Source organism: Saimiri boliviensis, chromosome 1, assembly GCF_048565385.1.
Source record: "Saimiri boliviensis isolate mSaiBol1 chromosome 1, mSaiBol1.pri, whole genome shotgun sequence".
Classification (NCBI taxonomy): domain Eukaryota; kingdom Metazoa; phylum Chordata; class Mammalia; order Primates; family Cebidae; genus Saimiri; species Saimiri boliviensis.
In genome coordinates this window covers 215,635,331-215,656,632 of record NC_133449.1, presented here as the reverse complement: position 1 = coordinate 215,656,632, position 21,302 = coordinate 215,635,331, and the positions used below count along the sequence as shown (strand labels likewise).

At 38.0% G+C, this 21,302-nt stretch overlaps 1 protein-coding gene across 20 annotated transcripts in view; it reads right to left on the bottom strand.

The window, feature by feature from the left end:
• Positions 1-21,302, bottom strand: part of ARB2A (ARB2 cotranscriptional regulator A) — a 505,249-nt gene that overhangs the window by 147,374 nt on the left and 336,573 nt on the right. For 16 of the 20 annotated variants that reach the window (XM_074383667.1, XM_003920753.4, XM_010340429.3 and 13 more), the window contains one exon: positions 14,952-15,036. In XM_074383667.1, coding sequence (XP_074239768.1) covers positions 14,952-15,036 — 85 coding nt within the window. The other 4 variants (XM_074383642.1, XM_074383645.1, XM_074383634.1 and 1 more) reach the window with 4 other exon arrangements.

The following is a 21,302-nucleotide window of genomic DNA, read 5'->3' as shown; positions in this document are numbered from 1 at the left end:
AAAAAAAACATGGTGGCTATTTTTAATTTTTTTAAAGTGAGATTTTTGGAGTGAGACTACTTATATTCACTGTGATTACTGGAAAACTGAAAGAGTCAAAGTCACAGGATAATATTGGACCTGATAAAATATATATAATCAGGGCAAATGATTATATATACTAGTAATCAATATAAATAAAGATATTATATTTAGATATGTAATCTTAAATGATTCTCTAATTAATTACTTCCTTAGAGTTCCTGATTCCAACTATTTATTATCAATGATAAACTGAAAACACAGAGTTCCTGGTGGTCAACTTTTACAATACTCATCCCTTACATTAACTAAGAATTATAAGGTAGCATACAACACTGAATAGAGGAACTGATAATGAAAAGCTACAAGGTTAATTCTACAGCAATAAAAACTGTCTGAATCCGGGCGCGGTGGCTCAAGCCTGTAATCCCAGCACTTTGGGAGGCCGAGGCGGGTGGATCACGAGGTCAAGAGATCGAGACCATCCTGGTCAACATGGTGAAACCCTGTCTCTACTCAAAATAGAAAAAATCAGCTGGGCATGGTGGTGCGTGCCTGTAATCCCAGCTACTCGGGAGGCTGAGGCAGGAGAATTGCCTGAACCCAGGAGGCGGAGGTTGCGGTGAGCTGAGATCGCGCCATTGCACTCCAGCCTGGGTAACAAGAGCGAAACTCTGCCTCAAAAAAAAAAAAAAAAAAAAAAAAAAAACTGTCTGAAAAGTGTTATTTAGTTCATGAAAACATCACTTAAAGAATTAGAATAACTTTTGAATGCAAACAGGAATGCTATGCTTCTTGAGCAGTACACACACTCAAAAGTGGTACAGTATCATATATGCTAATATGCCTTGAATTTTAAGATATGTTTACAAGGCAAATTATAGATTTTCAATTACCTAATTAATTTGAGCTGTGTCTAAAAACATATTAGACAACTCAATTTGCCTACACATTCTGAGTGCCACCACATTCTACAGGCAATTACTGTTGATTTTTCATTGCTATCTTTAGGAGGAAGTGATTATTCACTAACAAAGAAGAGATATAACTTAGTGTCACATCCTCAAGAGGTATTTTCGGCAATAAAGTGAAGTGACTATTTAGCAAATACTCAGTAAGTTTAGTCAGTGCAAACAGTCAATTTGGACTATTTAAGCAAATAAAAATTCGGGTTACATTTGCAGGCTGTCTACAATTCAAATTCACCTCGTAATTGCTAAATTTCCACTTCATGTTCTGGTGAGAAAACAGGGCTTAGCAGTTAGGTACATATGATTGATGGTCCCCTTCTTCACATCCAAACCCAAGAAAGGACCATCTAAATAGAGGAACTTCTCAAGTTTAATTCTTAACCCAGAAGAATCTACTATGCTTGGTTGTTTTCCTTTTCCTTTCCTCTTCTTCTTCCTCTTTTTTTTTTTTTTTTTTTAAATGCATTTACTGTATTCTGTTATCTTTCTAATTTTGAAGTGCCTGGATTTATACCAAGTGTTCTAGGAAAGCTGAAATAATAGAGAAATGCCCATCTAAGCTATAGTAGGGGCAAAGAATAATGTGATGCTTATAAGTTCTGGGAGAAAATATGCTGACAGGCATCAGGCCTTTAGACAACATAGTTTTAGTGAATCTAGTTCAGGTTTTTCCTCAATAGCCTGCAAAAAAATGACACTGTAAGGTAGAGCTTTTCATCCTGTGTGCCTGGTACAAAGTGGCCAAAGGCATGTCAAGATCCCCTCACCATTCAGGTCAGACAGGAGGCATGTGATGTTGCAAGACTCTGTCCATCTACATTTGGATATAAGTAACCTTGTCTGTGATGCCTAGAGTGCTGCACACATGCTATACTTTCCTACAGCCACTTCAGGAGCAGGGGAATAATAATAATTTGCTGGTAACTCTGCTTTATGGTTACCATAAATCTTAAAGGGCTGGTAAATGGGTCTCAAAATTCTTACCCTCTCTTCCAGAAACACATTCTTCGAGTCCTCCCTTCCTGCTTTTTATTTTCTCCTACATGGAGCTTGCATTCTAATAGGGGAGACAGACAATAAACTTCTGACATCCCATCTACTTTTTAAACTTATCTTGATTAGTGTTTGTCTCCCTTACTAGAAGGTAAGCTATGTGTGGGACTTTCATCCATTTAAATTCACTGCTGTATCCTTGGTACCCAGAGCAATGTCTTGTACACAACTACTACTCACTGAATGAAGACTGAATGGGCATACTCAAAGGCACTTAGGGAGCACATCTGGAGGGGGCTGAAAGTATGTATGCCTTAGCAGCAGCACCCCTCCAAACACAGCCCCAGGTAGAACCAATCTAGCAGAGTATCTTGTCATTCATGCACCAGCCAAAGCAAACTGTGCTGACTTGTAAGAAGTCAGAAGATATCAGTGCTCTATAACCTTGTCTCTTTTCATTTATATTTTCCTTTCCTCTTACCCTGACAGAATACCTCCTCATACACAGTCAAAAATTAAATGGAGTATTTTGGGGGAGCAGCACATCATTTCTAATTTTATCTAACTGCTACCCAATGTCTTTTTCAGTTTTATTGCTTCCATATTTCTATGTCCTATGAATATTTTTCTTTCAACTATTAGTTTTCCTTTTAACTTATTCACTATATTTTCTATCATCTTTCTGTGGCTCTGATTTTTGTATAATATTTTGTGATCCTTATCAATGTCCCAGACAACATAGGAAAGCCTAAATAAATAAGTTATTTGTTCTCTATAAATAGAAATAGAAACAGGAAAATCAAAGACAGTATTTCTGCAAATGCCTTTTCAGTCCTACAGAATTAAAATAATCAATAATAGTTTTAAATTATAGCCTTAAAGTTTAAAATACCTAATGGGAATATATAGTACCCTGTGGAATTTTTCAGTGTCTTTCTTCTGACGAATTCAAAGTGTTCCTCTGAAAATATACAAATTGTCCTCTTATTTATACAAGATAAGTGAGGCAGATATTTACTGTTGCCACTTTATAATAAATAATTAAAATATGGACAATAAAATAAATATAGATCTTCTTAACTGATACATCATTCTCTGAATAACAGTATCCTTAACTGGCCAATTTTATGAGTAGAAAATACTATACATAGAGTGAGAACTGGTCTTTAGAGGAGGCAAGATCATCACGGCTGATGGGAGTCAGGACTAGATTGCAGCTCTGGACAGAGCAGCATGCAGGCTTGCATTGTGAATTCTAGCTCCAGATTGAATCCTAAAGGAACCACAGACACCCTGAAGGAAGTGGACTGGTCCTAAAGGACCTGGGAGATACAGCAAAGACTGTGAGTGTCCCAATTGCAGAAGTGGGAAAGGAAGAGCCTCCACTCCTGAACACATACCCACACTGGAGAAAACGAAGGTCTGTTTGTGGGAGACCTTTCTGACCTTATCTGGAGTTGAGTCAATTTAGAGAGCTGAGCAAAATACAGGGGTAGAGGAAGCAGCAGAAAGGCTCTGGGAGATCACTGGGTCCCCTAGTAGGCCATACCTGACTGGCACCACAGGGATCCATCAGGAGGGTGGCCAGAGGAGCAGGGGGTAAAATTCCACATAGAGAAGAAAATCTCTAGCTGAACTTTGTAACCATTTGAACAGGGTGAGAAGCCTCCTGGCCAGAACTCGGGGAAGGGTGCAAATCCGATGTACAGACTCCACAGGCAGGGGAAGAACCAAGCCCTTTTCTTTTGCAGCTGGGAGGCAAGTAACCCGGGGCAACTTTCCAAGCCTGCTTTGCCCTCCTCCTGCACACAGACTCGGAGCTGTTGTGGGGGGCATGGTGGGAATGACACCAGCCCTTCAATTTATGTGGGAGCTGGGTGAGGTGTGTGACTGCTGGCTTTCCCTCACTTCCCTGACAACTGCATGACTCAGCAGAGGCAACTATAAACCTTCTAGGTACACAACTGCAGTGACCTGGGAATCTCACCCTCAGGCCCCATAGCAGCCACAGCAAGACCCACCCAAGGAGAGTTCGAGCTCAGACACGCGTAGCCTTGCCCCATATGATGGTCCTTTCCTCCCCACCTCGGTAGCTCAAGGCAAAGGGCATATAATCTTGGAAGTTCTAGGGCCCTGCCCACTGCCGGTCCCTCTGGCTATTACGACAGCTGATGTTCTCTGGAAAGCGCCACCTCCTGGCAGGATGCCAACAAGCACAAAAATAAAGCATTAAACCACCAAAGCTAAGATCCCTTACAGAGTTCATGGCACACCTCGTACCGCCACCTCCATTGGAACAGGTGCTGGTATCCATGGCTGAGAATCCCACAGACAGTTCACATCACAGGACCCTATACAGACATCCCCCAGTATCAGCCCGGAACCAGGTGGACTAGCTGGGTGGCTAGACCCAGAAGAGAGACAATAATCACTGCTGTTTGGCTCATAGGAAACCACATCCCTAGGAAAAGGGGGAGAGTAGTATATCAAGGGAACACCCACGGGACAAAAGAATCTAAATGAAAGCCTTTAGCTCTAGACCTTCCCTTGGACAGAGCCTACCAAAATGAGAAGGAACCAGAAGACTAACTCTGGTAATACAACAAAACAAGGCTTGTCGACACCCCCCAAAAATCACACTAGTTCACCAGTAATGGATCCAAACCAAGAAGAAAGCCCTGATTTATCTGAAAAAGAATTCAGAAGGTCAGTTATTAAGCTAATCAGGGAGGTACCAGAGAAAGGTGAAGCCCAATACAAGGAAATTAAAAAAAACAGTACAAGAAATGAAGGGAGAAATATTCAAGGAAATATAGCTTAAAGAAAAAACAATCAAGAATTCAGGAAACTTTGGACACACTTTTAGAAATGTGAAATGCTCTGGAAAATCTCAGCAATAGAATTGAACAACCAGAAGAAAGAAATTCAGAGCTCAAAGATAAGGTCTTTGAATTAACCCAATACAACGTCTTCAAATTAACCCAATCCAAAAAAGACAAAGAAAAAAGGATAAGAAAATATGAACAAAGCCTTCAAGAAGTCTGGGATTATGTTAAATGACCAAACCTAACAATAATTGGTGTTCCTGAAGAAGATAATTCTAAAAGCTTGGAAAACATGTTTGGGGAATAATTGAGGAAAACTTCCCCGGCCTTGTGAGAGACCTAGACATCCAAATACAAGATGCACAAAGAACACCCAGGAGATTCATTGCAAAAAGATCATTGCCTAGGCACATTGTCATCAGGTTATCTAAAGTTAAGATGAAGCAAAGAATCTTAAGGGCCATAAGACAGAAGCACCAGGTAACATATAAAGAAAAACCTATCAGAGGCTGGGCATGGTGGCTCACGCCTGTAATCCCAGCACTTTGGGAGGCTGAGGCAGGTGGATCATGAAGTCAATAGATTCAGATAATCCTGGCCAAAATGGTGAAACCCCATCTCTACTAAAATACAAAAAATTAGCTGGGTGTGGTGGCATGTGCCAGTAGTCCCAGCTACTCAGGAAGCTGAGGCAGGAGAATCGCTTGAACCCGGGAGGCGGAGGTTGCAGTGAGCCGAGATCCTGCCATTATACTCCAGCCTGGCCACAGGGCAAGAGTTTGTCTTGAAAAAAAAAAAAAAGAAAGAAAGAAAGAAAAGAAAAACCTATCAGATTAACAGCAGATTTCTCAGCAGAAACCCTACAAGCCAGAAGCCATTGGGGCCCTATCTTTATTTAGCCTCTTCAAACAAAACAATGATCAGCTAGCAATTCTGTAACCAGTGAAACAAAGCATCACATATAAAAGATACAGTCTTTTTCAGACAAATGCTGAAAGAATTCACCATTACCAAGCCACCACTGTAAGAACTGCTAAAAGGAGCTCTAAATCTTTAAAGAAATTCTGAAAACACATCAAAACAGAACCTCTTTAATGCTTAAATCACACAGGACCTACAAAATAAAAATACAAGTTAAAAAGCAAAAGTAAAAAAAAAAAAAAACAAGTACACAGGGAACAAAGAGCAGAAGGAATGCAATAGTTCACATTTCAATACTAACATGGAATAAAATGACCTAATTGTTTCACTTAAAAGATACAGAATCTCAGAATGGGTAAGAACTCACCAACCAACTATCTGCTGCCTTCTGGAGACCTACCTAACACATACAGACTCACATAAACTTAAAGTAAATTGGTAGACGATGGATGACATTTCATGCAAATGGACACCAAAAGCGAGCAGGGGTAGCTATTTTTCTATCAGACAAAACAAACTTTAAAGCAACAGCAGTTAAAAGAGACAAAGAGGGATATTATATAATGGTAGAAGGCCTTGTCGAACAGTAAAGTCCTAAACATATATATGCATCTAACACTGGAGCTCCCAAATTTATAAAAACAATTACTAATAGACCTAAAAAATGAGATAGATAGCAATACAAAAATAGTGGGGGACTTCAATACTCCACTGACAGCACTAGACAGGTCATCAAGACAGAAAGTCAACAAAGAAACAATGGATTTAAACTATACCTTGGAACAAATGGCCTCATCAGATATATACAGAATATTTCATCCAACAACCACAGAATACACATTCTATTTAACAGCGCATGGAACTTTCTCTAAGCTAGACCATATGATAGGCTATAAAATGAGCCTCAATAAACTTAAGAAAATTGAAATTATATCAAGCATTCAATCAGACCACAGTGGAATAAAACTGAAAATCAACTCCAAAAGGAACCTTCAAAACCATGCAAATACATGGAAATTAAATTACCTGTTCCTGAATGAGTACTGGGTTAAAAATGAAATCAAAATGGAAATTAAAAAATTCTTTGAACTGAACAATAATGAAACAACTTACCAAATCTCTGGGATACAGCAAAGGTGGTGCTAAGAGAAAAGTCCATAGCCCTAAACACCTATATCAAAAAGACTGAAAGAGTAAAAACTGACATTCTAAGGTCACACCTCAAGGAACTAGAGAAATAAGAACAAATAAAACCTAAACCCAGCAGAAGAAAGAAAATAATCAAGCTCAGAGCAGAACAAAATCAAATTGAAACAAAAGAAAACAATACAAAGATAAATGAAACAAAAAGCTGATTGAAAAGATAAATAAAATAGACCATTGGTAAGATTAACCAAGAAAAGAAGAGAGAAATCCAAATAACCTCACTAAGCAACAAAACAGGAGATATTATAACTGACACCACTGAAATACAAAAGATCATTCAAGGCTATTATAAACATCTTTATGCACATAAATTAGAAAACCTAGAAGAGATAGATAAATTCCTGGAAAAATACAATCCTCTTAGTTTAAATAAGGAAAACTAGATACCCTGAACAGACCAATAACAAGCAGTGAGATTGAAATGGTAATAAAAAAATTACCAAAAAAAAAATGTCCAGGACCAGATGGATTCACAACAGAATTCTAACAGACATTCAAAGAGAATTTGTACCAATCCTTTTGACACTATTCCATAAGAATGAGAAAGAAGGAACTCTGCCTAATTCATCCTATGAAGCCAGCATCACTACAATACCAAAACCAGGAAAGGAAATAACGCAAAACAAACACTACAGACTGATACTCTTGGTAAACATAGATGCTAAAATCTTTAACAAAATACTAGCTAACTGAATCCAACAACATAAGCAAAAGCTTATCCACCATGATCAAGTGGGTTTCATGCCAGGGATGCAGGGATGGTTTAACATACGCAAGTCAATCAATGTAATACACCACATAAACAGAATTAAAAACAAACATCACATAATCATATCATATCAATAGATGCAGAAATAGCATTCGACAAATTCCAGCACCGTTTTATAATTAAAACTCTCAGCAAAACTGGCATACAAGGAACATACCTTAATGTAATAAAAGCCATCTCTGACAAACCCACAGCCAACGTAATACTGAATGGAGAAAAGTGGAAAGCATTTCCTCTGAGAACTGGAACAAAGCAAGGATGCCCACTCTCACCACTCCTCTTAAACATAGTACAGGAAATCCTAGCCAGAGCAATCAGAAAACAGAAAGAAACAAAGGACATTCAAATTGTTAAAGACGAAGTCAAACTGTCACTGCTGACAATATGATTGTTTACCTTGAAAACCCTAAACTCTTCTCTAGATAGCTCCTAGAACTGATGAAGGAATTCAGCAAAGTTTCAGGTAAAAGATCAATGTACATAAATCATTAGCTCTTCTATACATCAACAGCAACCAAGCAGAGAATCAAATCAAGAACTCAGTCCCTTTGACAACAGCTGCAAAAAATAAAATAAAATAGTTATGATTATACCCAACCAAGAAGTCCAAAGAACTCTACAAGGAGAACTTCAAAACACTGCTGAAAAAAATCATAAGACAACACAAACAAATGGAAGCCCATCCCATGCTCATGGATGGGTAGAATCAATACTGTGAAAATTGACCATACTGCCAAAAGCAATCTATAAATGCAATGCACTATCCATCAAAATACCACCATCATTCTTCACAAAACTGTAAAAAACAATTCTAAAATTCACATGAAACCAAAAAGAGCCTGCATAGCCAAAACAAGACTAAGCAAAACGAACAAATCTGGAGGCATCATACTACCTGATTTCAAACTATACGATAAGGTCACCAAAGCAGCAAAGTCTAATCAGTGGGGGAGCAAGGGTAGGAACAAATTGTCGTCAATGAGCATTTGAGTGCATCTTTAGAAAGCCATGCTTTCAAACCCTAAGGTATCAGGGATAAGAGGAGCCTTACAAGGCTTTAGCCTCAGAAAAGGTTTAAGGTTGTTTCTGCATAGGCTTGTGCAACCACCTGAGTTAAAGTTTAAGCCTGTTGCATTAATTATCTACTGCTGTGGGTCAAATAACTTGAAAGCTTGGCAGCTTAAAACAATGTACATTTATCATCTCACAGTTTTTGTGGGTCATAAATCTGAACACAGCTGAGTGATGCTAGCTCAGGATCTCTCACAAGACTACAATGAAGGTGTTGGCTGGGGTTGTAGTCATTTCAAAGCTCAACTTGGGGAGAATCTTCTTCCAAGGTCACTCACATGGCTGTTGGTGGACCTCAGGTCCTCCCTGGCTTTTGGCCTGAGATACCAGTTCCTTGCTGTGTGGCCCTCTCCACAGGGCAGCTTACAACCTGGCAGCAGGCTTCCATCACAGTGAGCAAGCTAGAGGACAAGAGAGAGCCTGAGGTTTGCCATCATTCACGGCTCTTACCATGTTCCCCATTATCCTTAAGCAGCAGGCTTCACAGAATGCTGAAATGACCTTTTGAAGACTCAGCTGTGCCTGTTAGGTGACAAAACCTTGTGTGGTTGGACAATATCCTCCAAATACGAACTTTTCTCTAAGTCAGCAGTTAATATATGTTGCTCTTTGCCCCAAATCTGGGAATAAAGGCACAAATATAGGACTGCCTTCTTTACCCATTACCCTTAGTGATCTACCAGTGGAGATCTTGCTTCCCATGCTCCTGACTTTAGACTCCGCTGGTCTAAAGGTCTTATTTTCAAAAAGGAGAAATGTTTCCATTTGGTGACATAACAATAATTCCTTTGAATTGGAAGTTGAGACTGCAGTCTTGCCACTTTGGTCTTCTTATGCCACCGAATCAACAGGACATGGATGTACTGGATGGGAGCACAATACTGAATGGGTGATAAATCCTGATTTCCAAGGGAAAACTGAGTTGCTACTGCACAATGGGTAATAAGTAATATCTCTGTAATGCAGGAAATGCTCTAGAGTACCTGTAAGTACTTTCTGTAACTACAGTCAATAGCAGACTATGATCATCTAATTCAGGCAGGACTGCTAATGGCCCAGACTCTTTGAGAATGAAGGTGTGGGTCATTTCACCAGGCAAAGAATCTTGACCAACTAAAGTGCTTGCTGAGAACAAAGGGAATACAGGCACACCTCATTTCATTGTGTTTCAGTTTATTGCACTTCACAGACTGCTTGTTTTTTAAACCAATGCGAGTTTTCTGACAACGCTGCTGTCAAGCAAGTCTGTCGGCACCGTTTTTCCAACAGCATATTCTCACTTTGTGCCTCTCTGTGCCAATAAACTTTTCCATTATTATCATTTGTTATGGTGATCTGTGATTAGTGATTTCTTTCTTTCTTTTTTTAAGAGGCAGGGTCTTGTTCTGTCTTCTAGGTTGGAGTGTAGCAGTGAAATCATAGTTCACTGGCTCACTGTAGCTTTGAACTCTTAGGCTCAAGTGATCCTCTTGTTCAGCCTTCTGAGTAGCCAGGACTGTAGGTTTGCAACACCATGCTTGGCTAATGTAATTTTTTTTTTTTTTTTTGTAGAGACAGGGTCTTGCTTTGTAGCTGGGCTTGTATCAAACTCCTGGCTCTGAGCAATCCTCTTACCTTGGCATCCCAAAATACTGGGATTACAGGTATGAACCACCACACCCAGCCTTGATCAGACATCTTTGATGTTACTATTGTAATTGTTTTGAGGTGCCACAAACTGCACCCATAGGAGACAATGAACTTAATTGATAAAGGTGTTTTGACTGCTCTACCAACTGAGCAGTTTTCCTGTCCCTATCCCTCTCCTGGTGCCTCCCTTGTTCCTTGAAACACGATAATATTGAAATGAGGCCAATGAATAACTCTACAATGGCCTTCAAGAATTCAGGTGAAAGGAAGAGTTGCCTATCTCTCATTTTAAATCAAGAGCTAAAAATGATTCAGCTTAAGATGGCATGCATGTCAAAAGCCAAGATGGGCTGAAATTTAGGCCCTAAACAGTTAGCCAAGTAGTGAATGCAAAAGAAAAGTTCTTGAGGAAATTCAAAGTGCTACTCTAGTGAACATATGAATGATAAGAAAGCTAAACAGCTTTATTGTTGATCTGGAGAAAGTCTGAGTGGTCTGGTTAGACAATCAAACCAGCCACAACATTCCCTTAAGCCAAATCCTAAAACAGAGCAAGGTCCTAATTCCCTTCAATTCTATGAAGGCTGAGAGGTGAGGAAGGTACAGAAGAAAAGTTGGAAGCTAGCAGAAGTTGGTTCAAAAGATTTAAGGAAGGAAGGAAGCCATTTCTGTAACATAAAAGTGCAAGGTGATGCAACAAGTGCTGATGTAGAAGCTGCAGCAAGTTATCCAGAAGATCTAGCTGAGACCATTGATGAGTGTAGTTACATGAAACAACACATTTTCAATGTAGACAAAACAGCTTTCTACTGGAAGAAAATGATGGCCTTCTAGGACTTTCATAACTAGAGAGGAGACGTCAATGTTTGGCTTCAAAGCTTCAAGGGACAGGCTGATTCTCTTGTTACGGGATAATGAAACTGATGATTTGGGGTGAAGCCAATGCTCATTTACCATTCCAAAAGCCTTAGGGTCTTTAAGAATTATGCTAAATCTCCTGTACCTATGCTCTCTATAAGTGGCAAAACAAAGCCTGGATGACAGCACATCTGTTTATAGCATGGTTCACTGTAGATTTTATGCCTGACATTAAGACCTACTGCTCAGAAAAGATTCATTTCAATTACTGCTCCTTGACAACAGATCTGGTCTTCCAAGAGCTCTGATGATACACAAGGAGATTCATGTTGTTTTCATGACTGCTAACACAACATCCATTCTGTAAGTCATGGAACAAAGAGTAATTTCAACTTTTAAGTCTCATTTTAAGAAATACATTTTATAAGGCTATAGATGCCAGAGACATTGATTCCTCTGATGAATCTGGGGCAAAGTTACTTGAAATCCTTCTGTGAAGGATTCACCATTTTAGATGCCATTAAATATCTGCTTTATTGCAGTTGTATAGAATGGATCTCCCAATATATTTGAGGTACATCTGTACTAAATGGGTAGCAGAAAAAGGTAGTTATAAATACCAGCTATAAGTACATAATTGGTTGTAAAAATAAAGCATGTAGTAGTATTTATTTTGATATGAATATTTTTGTATATGCATATAAGCAAAATATTTTTGTTTTCATGTTCTCTTATTCCCTTACCATCTAATATAATGCACTGTCAAAAGTAATTAACTTTTATTTCTGATATTTAAATTATAGGTACCAAGGGTGAGAAGAAAGAATATCAGCAAAGGACAATTAAGGGATTTTGTTCCCTCTTCTAGGGAAGGGGTTAGTGTGTTTTCTTTCGATTGTAGTTTGTTTTCTATTGTACATTTCAATGGCTGTATCATATTTAGCGGAAGCATGATTTTCTTAATATTAATGCCTTTATTTGGAGAATAAGTCTATTTTGAGGAGATGTACATGAATGCCAACTTGGCAAAAGGTGGACTGTGGTGGCTTTTGAATGTGTCAATTTGGTTAGGTTGAACTACATTTCCCAGAATCCCTTTCCTGTCTGTTTCTGGTTAGGATGGTACACAAAGGAGATTTTTTTTTGGTGGAAAATTTGGAGGGGAAAAGTGAAGCAGCAGCTATTTCTAGTTCACACATGTTGTCACTTATCTGCTGGCTTGCCTTGTGTTGTGAGGCAATAGCTAGGAGCGCATCTGCTCCACCTTCCCATGAATTCTCCTTCAGCATCTCTGACTCCTGGAGCTGGTGCATGTGTTTAGCTCCATGACAAAGGGCACAGGGCTTCTACAGAACATCTGCACCAACAAAGACAAAAGCAGCAAGAGCTGATATGGGCTGGGTGTGGTGGCTCATGCCTGTAATCTCAGCACTTTGCAAGGCCAAGGTGGGAGGACTGCTTGAGCTCAAGAGTTCAAGACCAGCCTGGGCAACACAGTGAGACCTCATCTGTACTAAAAATAAAAAAATTAGCTGAGCATGGTGGTGTGTGCCTGTAGTCCTATCTACCTGGGAGGCTGAAGTGGGAGGATCGTTTGAGCCCTGGAGATAAAGGCTGCAGTGAGCTAAGATTGCACCACTGCACTCTAGCCTGGGCAATAAAGCAAGACTCTGGGGAAAAAAAAACAACTGATATGGGTTTAAGCGTATCTTCCTGGACTCTGACTCTTGCTTATGGGTTCTAGCTCATTGTTGTTCTCTGCTGCTTTACATTTATCTTCCCTTACCAACTCCCTGCTCTGTGAATTCAAGCTCCTCCATCAGATATAAGGTCAACATCCTTACAGAGATCGCTTAACCAGTCTCAGGTAAAATCCCAGTGACAAATCCTTTCCTATATGCAGTTTATCTTCTTTATTTGTGGATTCTAAATGTGAAAATTCACCTACTCACTAAAATTTATTCGTAACCCTAAAATCCATACTCAAGCGCCTTTTGCAGTTATTTGTAAAATGCACATGTGCAGGGTGGAGAAAAATTTGAGTCATCCATTCTTAATTAAGGTTGAACAAGGTCATGCTCTGCCTTCTTGTTTCAGATCTTACATTATAAACAAGTGTCCTATTAATGGACTATTTAGTACCATATTTTTCTACCTTTGTGCCTTTTTGGGTTTCACTGTTTACAATAGCGCACACATGTAGTGCTGAAGTGCTGTGTAGTGTATGCCTTATGGAGAAAATATGTGTTAGATAAGCTTCATTCAGGCACGAGTTACAGTACTGCTGGCCATGAGCTCAATGTTAATGAATCAACAATATATATTAAATAGGGTATCATTAAACAGAAAACACATAAACCAAGTTTACATATTGATTGGTTGACAAAAATGTGACCAGAAGCTCGCAGGAACCTGGCCTTGTATTTCATCTAAGAGCAATGATTATTTGCTAATTCAGTGCTTTTAGTGATGTCACAGAATATAACTACATAAATAATGAAAAGTGATTGTATAAAATATAAGAACACACACACATATATATACACATATGTGTCTGGGTATATGTGTGTATATATGTCTGTCTGTCTGTGTGTGTGTGTATAGCAGCATATACATCGTCTAGTGGTTCTGTCTCTGTGGTTGAACCCTGACTTATAGACTTATAAAATTCAGCTATGATGATAGTGAAGCTCAGTTGAAGTTTAGGTATTAATAATAGTGATGTTTAGTTATAACAATAGTTTTGGACCTAGAATCTGAAATATTCTCCAAATTATTTCCTTCAAATATGTAAACGTATTTTCAACTTTAAGTATTCAGTGATTAGCTGTCACTTACGATTGTTAACATAAAGTAGTTTGTGTTCCAAACTTTTACCCATTCTCCAATACCCATGGCCAGAGTAAGCTCATAGTTCTGTTATCAGTTATAACGAGATGCCATTGCTCACTTTATTGAGAACTATGAAAGTCAAAACCAGAAAGCTTATAAATGTCACTCTCTCTTCTTACCTAATGGTCACATACAAAGACTTCGGGCTGGAAGTCAGTGCTATCCTTAAACTTCCTAGATAGCCCAAATACTCCTGAGGTGCTCACCTCTTCACCTCCTCCCTTTAAATAGGCAAGGCAGTCTTGCCTTTGTTCCCTGCGGACATCTTTAGATCCATTCCTGCTGCTGCTCCTTTAATTGCTGTCTCCTTTGCATAGGATGCCATCTTGTATGTTTTCGCACAGTCCAGAGTCTAACACAAGAACCAACTAAAATCTTTGCATGAATTTTTTTTTCAAAAGTCTCTAGGACACACAACATCCTTGACTGCCTGTCATATCATTGAGTTGGAACTCAATCAGAGACATATATCCTATGAAAATCCTGTATGTCTGCCCAATCCTTGTTTAGTTATTTATGTATATATTCCTTATCTCCCTAAGCTTCAACAGCAGTTGTCTATGCTACTCTCGAATTATTTCACCTATTCATCTTACTGAGTTTGTTGGTAAGCATTTTAAGCTACTTAATAAATTTGTGGTGGTAGATTAGAACCATGTATAACATTACCAGTAATTCATCCAACAACTCAAGGATAAAAGCAAACCAATTCATAAAATAGAATACTACATTTCATTAGTATATTTTTCACCTTTAAAAACAACAACAATCATGTATCTCTCATCAAACACATACCTGCTGAGACCCGGGGGCAATCAGGTAGCATGGACTCCACTGATGTATCTAATGGTTCAGAGCTAGAGACCCAATTACAACAGTTCTGCAATGTAATAGAGACAATATTGTTGAAATATAATTTAAGCCGAGACCAAATTTGTAGGAAGACATTAATTTATTCTATAAAATCAACCACTAGAATGTATTCAGTTTATTTTCCAAACACTTAACATGTTTTTCTTACGTAAACAGTAATTATTCATAATTAACATGACTGTGAAAAAGTTTTTGTTTGTTTGTTTTATAAGTCAGCAAATCATCTGTGCTGATACTAAGATGACATGTAAGGGCTGGGGGCGGTGGCTTGCACCTGTAATCCCAGCACTTTGGGAGGCTGAGGCAGGCGGATCATTTGATGTCAGGAGTTCAAGACCAGCCTGGCCAACAACCCTTTCTCTACTAAAAATACAAAAATTAGCCGGGCATGGTGGTGCATGCCTGTAGTCCCAGGGACTTGGGAGGCTGAGGCAGGAGAATGGCTTGAACCCGGGTGCAGGAGGTTGCAGTGAGCTGAGATTGCGCCACTGCACTCCAGCCTAGGCAACAGAGGGAGATCCCATTTCAAAAAAAAAAAATGACATGTAACCTTCCATGAACCATGATGCAATATATTTCCAAGAGAAGTTTAGATGGTCAAGAAGTAAACAAATAAAGAGATTATAATTAAGAGAAAATGAAAAAAAAGTATCAATTTTTAACTTTTAGATAAAGTAAATATTAACATAAGAAAGAATAACCACTTTTTAAACTATATTCTTTGTGTAATAAACTGATTTTGCATTTACTCCTCAAAATCTGACACATATAAGGATACTATCTTTTAATTTTTACTTTGACTTGCTTTAATGAAGGCTGTATCAAAATAGTTATAAAGAATCACCATCTGGTGAGTTGTAGCTGTGTGTCTATGGACACAAAGCCTTCAATATTAAAAATTAGGTAATTTTTAATAGTAACAATGTAAGGTAACGATAATTTACAATTCAGATAAGTAAAATAATCAATATCCCTTCTATACATTTTAAGTTGGTATTTGAAGTCAGGCTGAAAATATGTGATTATCCCCATATGGTTTTTAAACAATTTCTCAACACACACGCACACACACACACACACACACACACACACACAATGAATTTCCAGACAGATTTTATTTTAAAAGAAATCATCCCATCAATCATTTTGGAAAAATCGGTGATTGCTATTCTGGTAAACAAGCATGTATTGTGTATTTTTAGATGCTTGCTGCCCTGGTTGTGCACCATGGAATCCGTCCTCACTATGGAAAGATCCTTGACTGGTAGATCAAGTGTCTTATTGTATTTCCTTAATTCATTCTGTCTGGAAGAAGATGTCAGCTGTGTTGCAGTGAGGAGAGAATTTCAAAGGCCCCAGTCCCCACCAATAAAGGCCGAGGAATGGCTTTTGAATAGATTTGTCAAGGCAACCCTACTGTTCTGGGACCAGGGAGAGCAGGAATAACATAAAGGAAGGGTTGCTGTATGAGATTAGAAAGTGAAGTTCACAAAGCATGGCAGATTTTTGTAAGAAACAGTAGATCAATGAAACTATTGAACTGTGTAGGAAAAAAAAAACATGAAAACAAACATAACATCTAGTAATGTTCTTAAATGCTTTCTCTCTTTTTACATTTAAAATGGATAAAATATTAGTATTTTTCATGCATTACAAAAGCTTGATGGTTTAAAATGGATACATATTCTATAATGTGCTCTCCTAATCTTAATTAGCAGTTGAATGCAAAATGATACAATGTAAGAGTAGAAATTATAAAAGGAATAGGGTTTTAGAAGATATTTCATACATTTGAAATAAGTAAAATTAATATTACCATTGATAGAACACCACATCAGAGAGTTCTAGATAATGCAGAAGATTAGCACACAATTAGCCAGCTTTTATATACAATGTGACACTTGCTTGTAAGAAATAAGTATTCTCCAAAGCAGTGTCAAGATATGTAAATGGATGATTTGTTTTATCATTCATCACAGCCCCTAATAAATTCAAAAATCATGACTTCTATAGGTACTAAAAATAGGCTCCCAATGATACAGGGAGATAGCTTCAATGAAGAATGACTTTCTCTTTCTCTCTCTTTTTTTTTAAACAATTCAGTCTTTTCAATGACAGCAATTAGCACTACCGACAGACAGGCAGCGATTAGGTACTGTATGTATTTTAATTATTATTCATCCAACTAGTACCTCCAAATCTGATGAAAGTCAGCTATTAACCAGGTGATATGTCGGTCTTCCTACTGCTCACCTACATTTCACATATGTAAAACTATGTCTTACAGGATTTTCTAGTATTAATACAAGTGATGGCACATTACAATATGCAGAGAATTAATCATTTTCTGAATTGTTACTTTAAAAAGCTAAACAAAATGAACTTTTGTCCAGTTTGCTTAGATCACCTTTAACTGAAACACTTAAAGCAAAATATGTTTGTGAAATTTCAGTTTTTATCTAGACAGGTTTAAGGCTTTGATCTCTCATAAAAACTGGACAGAAGTTAAACACTCTATAGTTAAAGTATGTCCAAAAGTTCTCTGGAATGACAAGGTACCTGTGTACAACTTATACAAATTCTGATATGGTCATTTCAGAGTGTGTGTGTGTGTGTGTGTGTGTGTGTGTGTGTGTGTGTGTGTTTGCATGAGCACGCACAGGGGCATGTGGCATTTTTACCCCATTGGAAAAATTATATAGAAAAATGGGCAAAACGAGTTAAATGTTTACTATATAATAGAGTATAATGAAATTAAATAAACATATGCAAAGAAATGCAACTATTATGTTTAAATTCAATCTGTCTGAAATTTTATTTTATCAAATCTAACTCCCTATTCTGAGATGTGTTTCTACAGTTTAGAAGCCAAGTCTCTTTTGCTGCTTTCCTGATACTTACATATCCCTTTTATCAATGCCCCAGTTTGGCCCCATTCCAATTTTTAGTTGAGATGAACACTACCAAAGTATTCTGGGTGGTGATGCAGGCAGCCCTACCTAAATTCAAAATATGCTGGAGTGGGTTAGCAGCCCCTGATATTTATTCTCAGGTCCCCTGAGTAGGCAATAAGGCACGCTGAACCAGAGGTACCAATAGTATCATGCTTGAGTCTCAGATGCAGCCTCCGGTAGTCCCAACAAACAAGCATAGAGAAAGAAGGGCTTGGCCAGGGCAGCCAGATGAGGACAGACTTCATTAATGTTTCTCTGGGTCTGAAGAAAAAAGAGGTAATGTACCAAGTGTTTCTTAAAGCTAAGTGTTTTCATTTAAACATTTTTTTTTTTTTTACCCTAAAATGTTGATCCTATAGATCTTTGTGGTTGTAAATGTCCCTTTTTGTAAAATCAAAAATTTGGGGAACTACTGATATGGATTAGAAATGTCTATAAGCCACAGTGCTGAGTGACTCCCTTTGACATTTGAACCAAGGGTTAGCAATATTTCAGAGTAGGGGTGAAATGAATTAGTTTTATTAAATAAGAAGATTATAGTTTAGTATATTATATTTAAAGAGAAAAGTAGGTAGTAGCTACTCTTGTACAAGGTGTTTGGAGGTATTTGGAGATGCTTACTGCTTTGGTTGAGGCCATATTATTATTCAATTTTATTGTGTTTGTCTGAGTTGTAAATCATTATTGCTTTAAAGGTTGATTTTTAATGTGAAAGGTTTTGTGCCCTCAGACCAATATAGCTATGGTTCACTAGGTCATGTTTCTAGGGCCCCACACTCAAGCTGAATGGTGATGGAAAGGGTTCACAACTATTACGTAGAACCATACATCTGGTGTGGCTGGAGAACTTCAGAGGCCAGCGGGATGCTGGGAAACATCTGCCCACTCAGCCTGGACAGTCCTGGGGCTCGAAGTAAGAAGTACCTCAGGAGCTGCCTTCAGTTACCCTTTAACTCTCCTCAAGAGGCTGGCTCAGCATCTATGTGTGGTCTTTTAGTTCAGAATAGGTTTCACTTGGAGTAATTGCTCAAAGTAGTACTCTTTGTCTTTCTCTCTCTTGCTTGTTTCTTTCTTATGGAGCTTTTGCTCTGTTGCCCAGGCTGGAGTGCACTGTTATGATCTCAGCTCACTGCAATCTCTGCCTCCTGGGTTCAAGTGCTTCTCCTGTCTCAGCCTCCGGAGTAGCTGGGATTATACGCACCCACCACCACTGCTTGGCTAATTTGCATATTTTTAGTAGAGACGAGATCTCACCATGTTGGTCAGGCTTGTTTCAAACTCTTGATCTCAGGTGATCCACCCGCCTTGGCCTCCCAAAGTGCTGGGGATTACAGGCGTGAGCCACTGCACCCGACCTGACCTTCTTTCTTTAAAGGAAATTGCTATTAAAATTTAGAAATTATACAAGTAATATAATAATATGTTCCTTAGCCTTTGTTCTGTATGCTAAATTGGTAGGTTTAAAAAATTAGCTTTTTATAAAATGAATACATAACATCAATTACTTTTTTTTATTTTTATAGATTTAGGGGGTTCAAGTGTACTTTTGTTACATGGATATACTGCATAATGGTAAAGTCTGGGCTTTTAGTGTAACTGTCACCCCAAATAGTATACATCATATCCAATAGGTAAGTTCTCATCCTTCATCTTCCACCTGCCACCTTTTGGAGTCTCCAGTGTCTATTATTCTACTTAGTATGTCCAGATGTACCCATTGTTGAGCTCCCACTTATAAGTGAGAACATGTGGTTTCGGAGTGACTTCACTTAAGATAGTGGCCTCCAGTTCCATCCTTTTTGCTGTAAGATATAATTTCACTCATTTTTATGGCCGAGGAGTATTCCATAGTAAATATCTGCATATATCTATCTAAATATATATAGATATGTACCACATTTTCTTTATCCAGTCATCCTCTGATGGATGCTTAGTTGATTCCAAGACTTTGCTATCATGAATAGTGCTGCAATAAACAGACCAGTGTAGATGTGTTCTTGGTAAAATGACTTCTTTTGCTTTGGATAGATACCTAGTAGTGACACTGCTGGATCAAACAGTAGTTCTATATTTAGTTCTTTGAGAAATCTCCATACTGTTTTCCACAGAGGCTGTACTAATTTGCATTCCCACCAACAGTGTATATGCATCCCCTTTTCTCTGTTTCCTTGCCAACATCTGTTGTTTTCTGCTTTTTTAAATAGTAGCCATTATGACTGGTGTGAGATGGTATCTCATTGTGGTTTTAATTTGCATTTCTCTGACGATTAGTGATGCTGAGCATTTTTTCATATGCTTGTTGACCACTTACATGTATCACATTAATTTAAACATACTTAAACATACTTACAAAAAACTTTCCAACACCCATGCTTAAGACAACAGCCCTTTCCTGTAATCCAGGTTTGTTTTCTTTTCATTATTTCAAGGAGTCTTGCAGAGGGGATAGGAAATAAGAAAGGAGAAAGAAAAGGAGAGGAAGTTTCATCCTAAGTGTTTGGAAACGCTGGACTCTTATCTTGCCAAACCACACTGTAATCTTCTCTACAAGAGGTCACACATTTAGGTGGGTTCCTACAAGGATACCTGTCATACACTTTTACAGCCTCTCTTTTTGTTCTCATTTTGGAAAGGATCACTGAGCAAGGGCAATTTCAAAGCTCCATCAGGAATGATACATAATATAAGTCTCTGAGATATTATAGTGTTTTCCATAATAACACATCTCATTTCTTTATATAGTATCATTTGCTTTTCAAAGAGCTTTCATACTTGATTATCACCTTTGATTCTCACAGTATTTCATGAAGTAGATGGAATAGGAATTATTGTTTCTAATTCAATTATGAAACAGACCCAAAAAGATGGAGTGGTTTATCCAAGATTATAAATCTTAGCAAACTAGTTGGTACAAGCTAAATTCTTAATTATTGATTTACCTAGCCAGAGCCATTATCAAAATTTAGTTCTCCCATATGCTTGTTCTGAATTACTTCCAGTATGTCACCCTGTTTTCCTTTTGTAAGATATTTTGAATATGCAAACCATTCATAAAACAAAAGATGAATACAGTTTATGTGTTTTATATTATTTGGGAGTGAGACTATAACAACAGTGACAGCTATAACTTACCAAACTTTTTAAAAGTGCCAAGAAACTGTGCTATATCTTTACATATGTTATTTTCCAACAATGTTTGCAAGGTAGGTATTATAGTTTACAGATGAGAAAACTGAATCTCAAAGAGATAAAATAACTGCTTAAAACTACAAAGTTATGTAAGTAATTGAGCTGGGATTTCAATTTTGGTAGGTCAAAA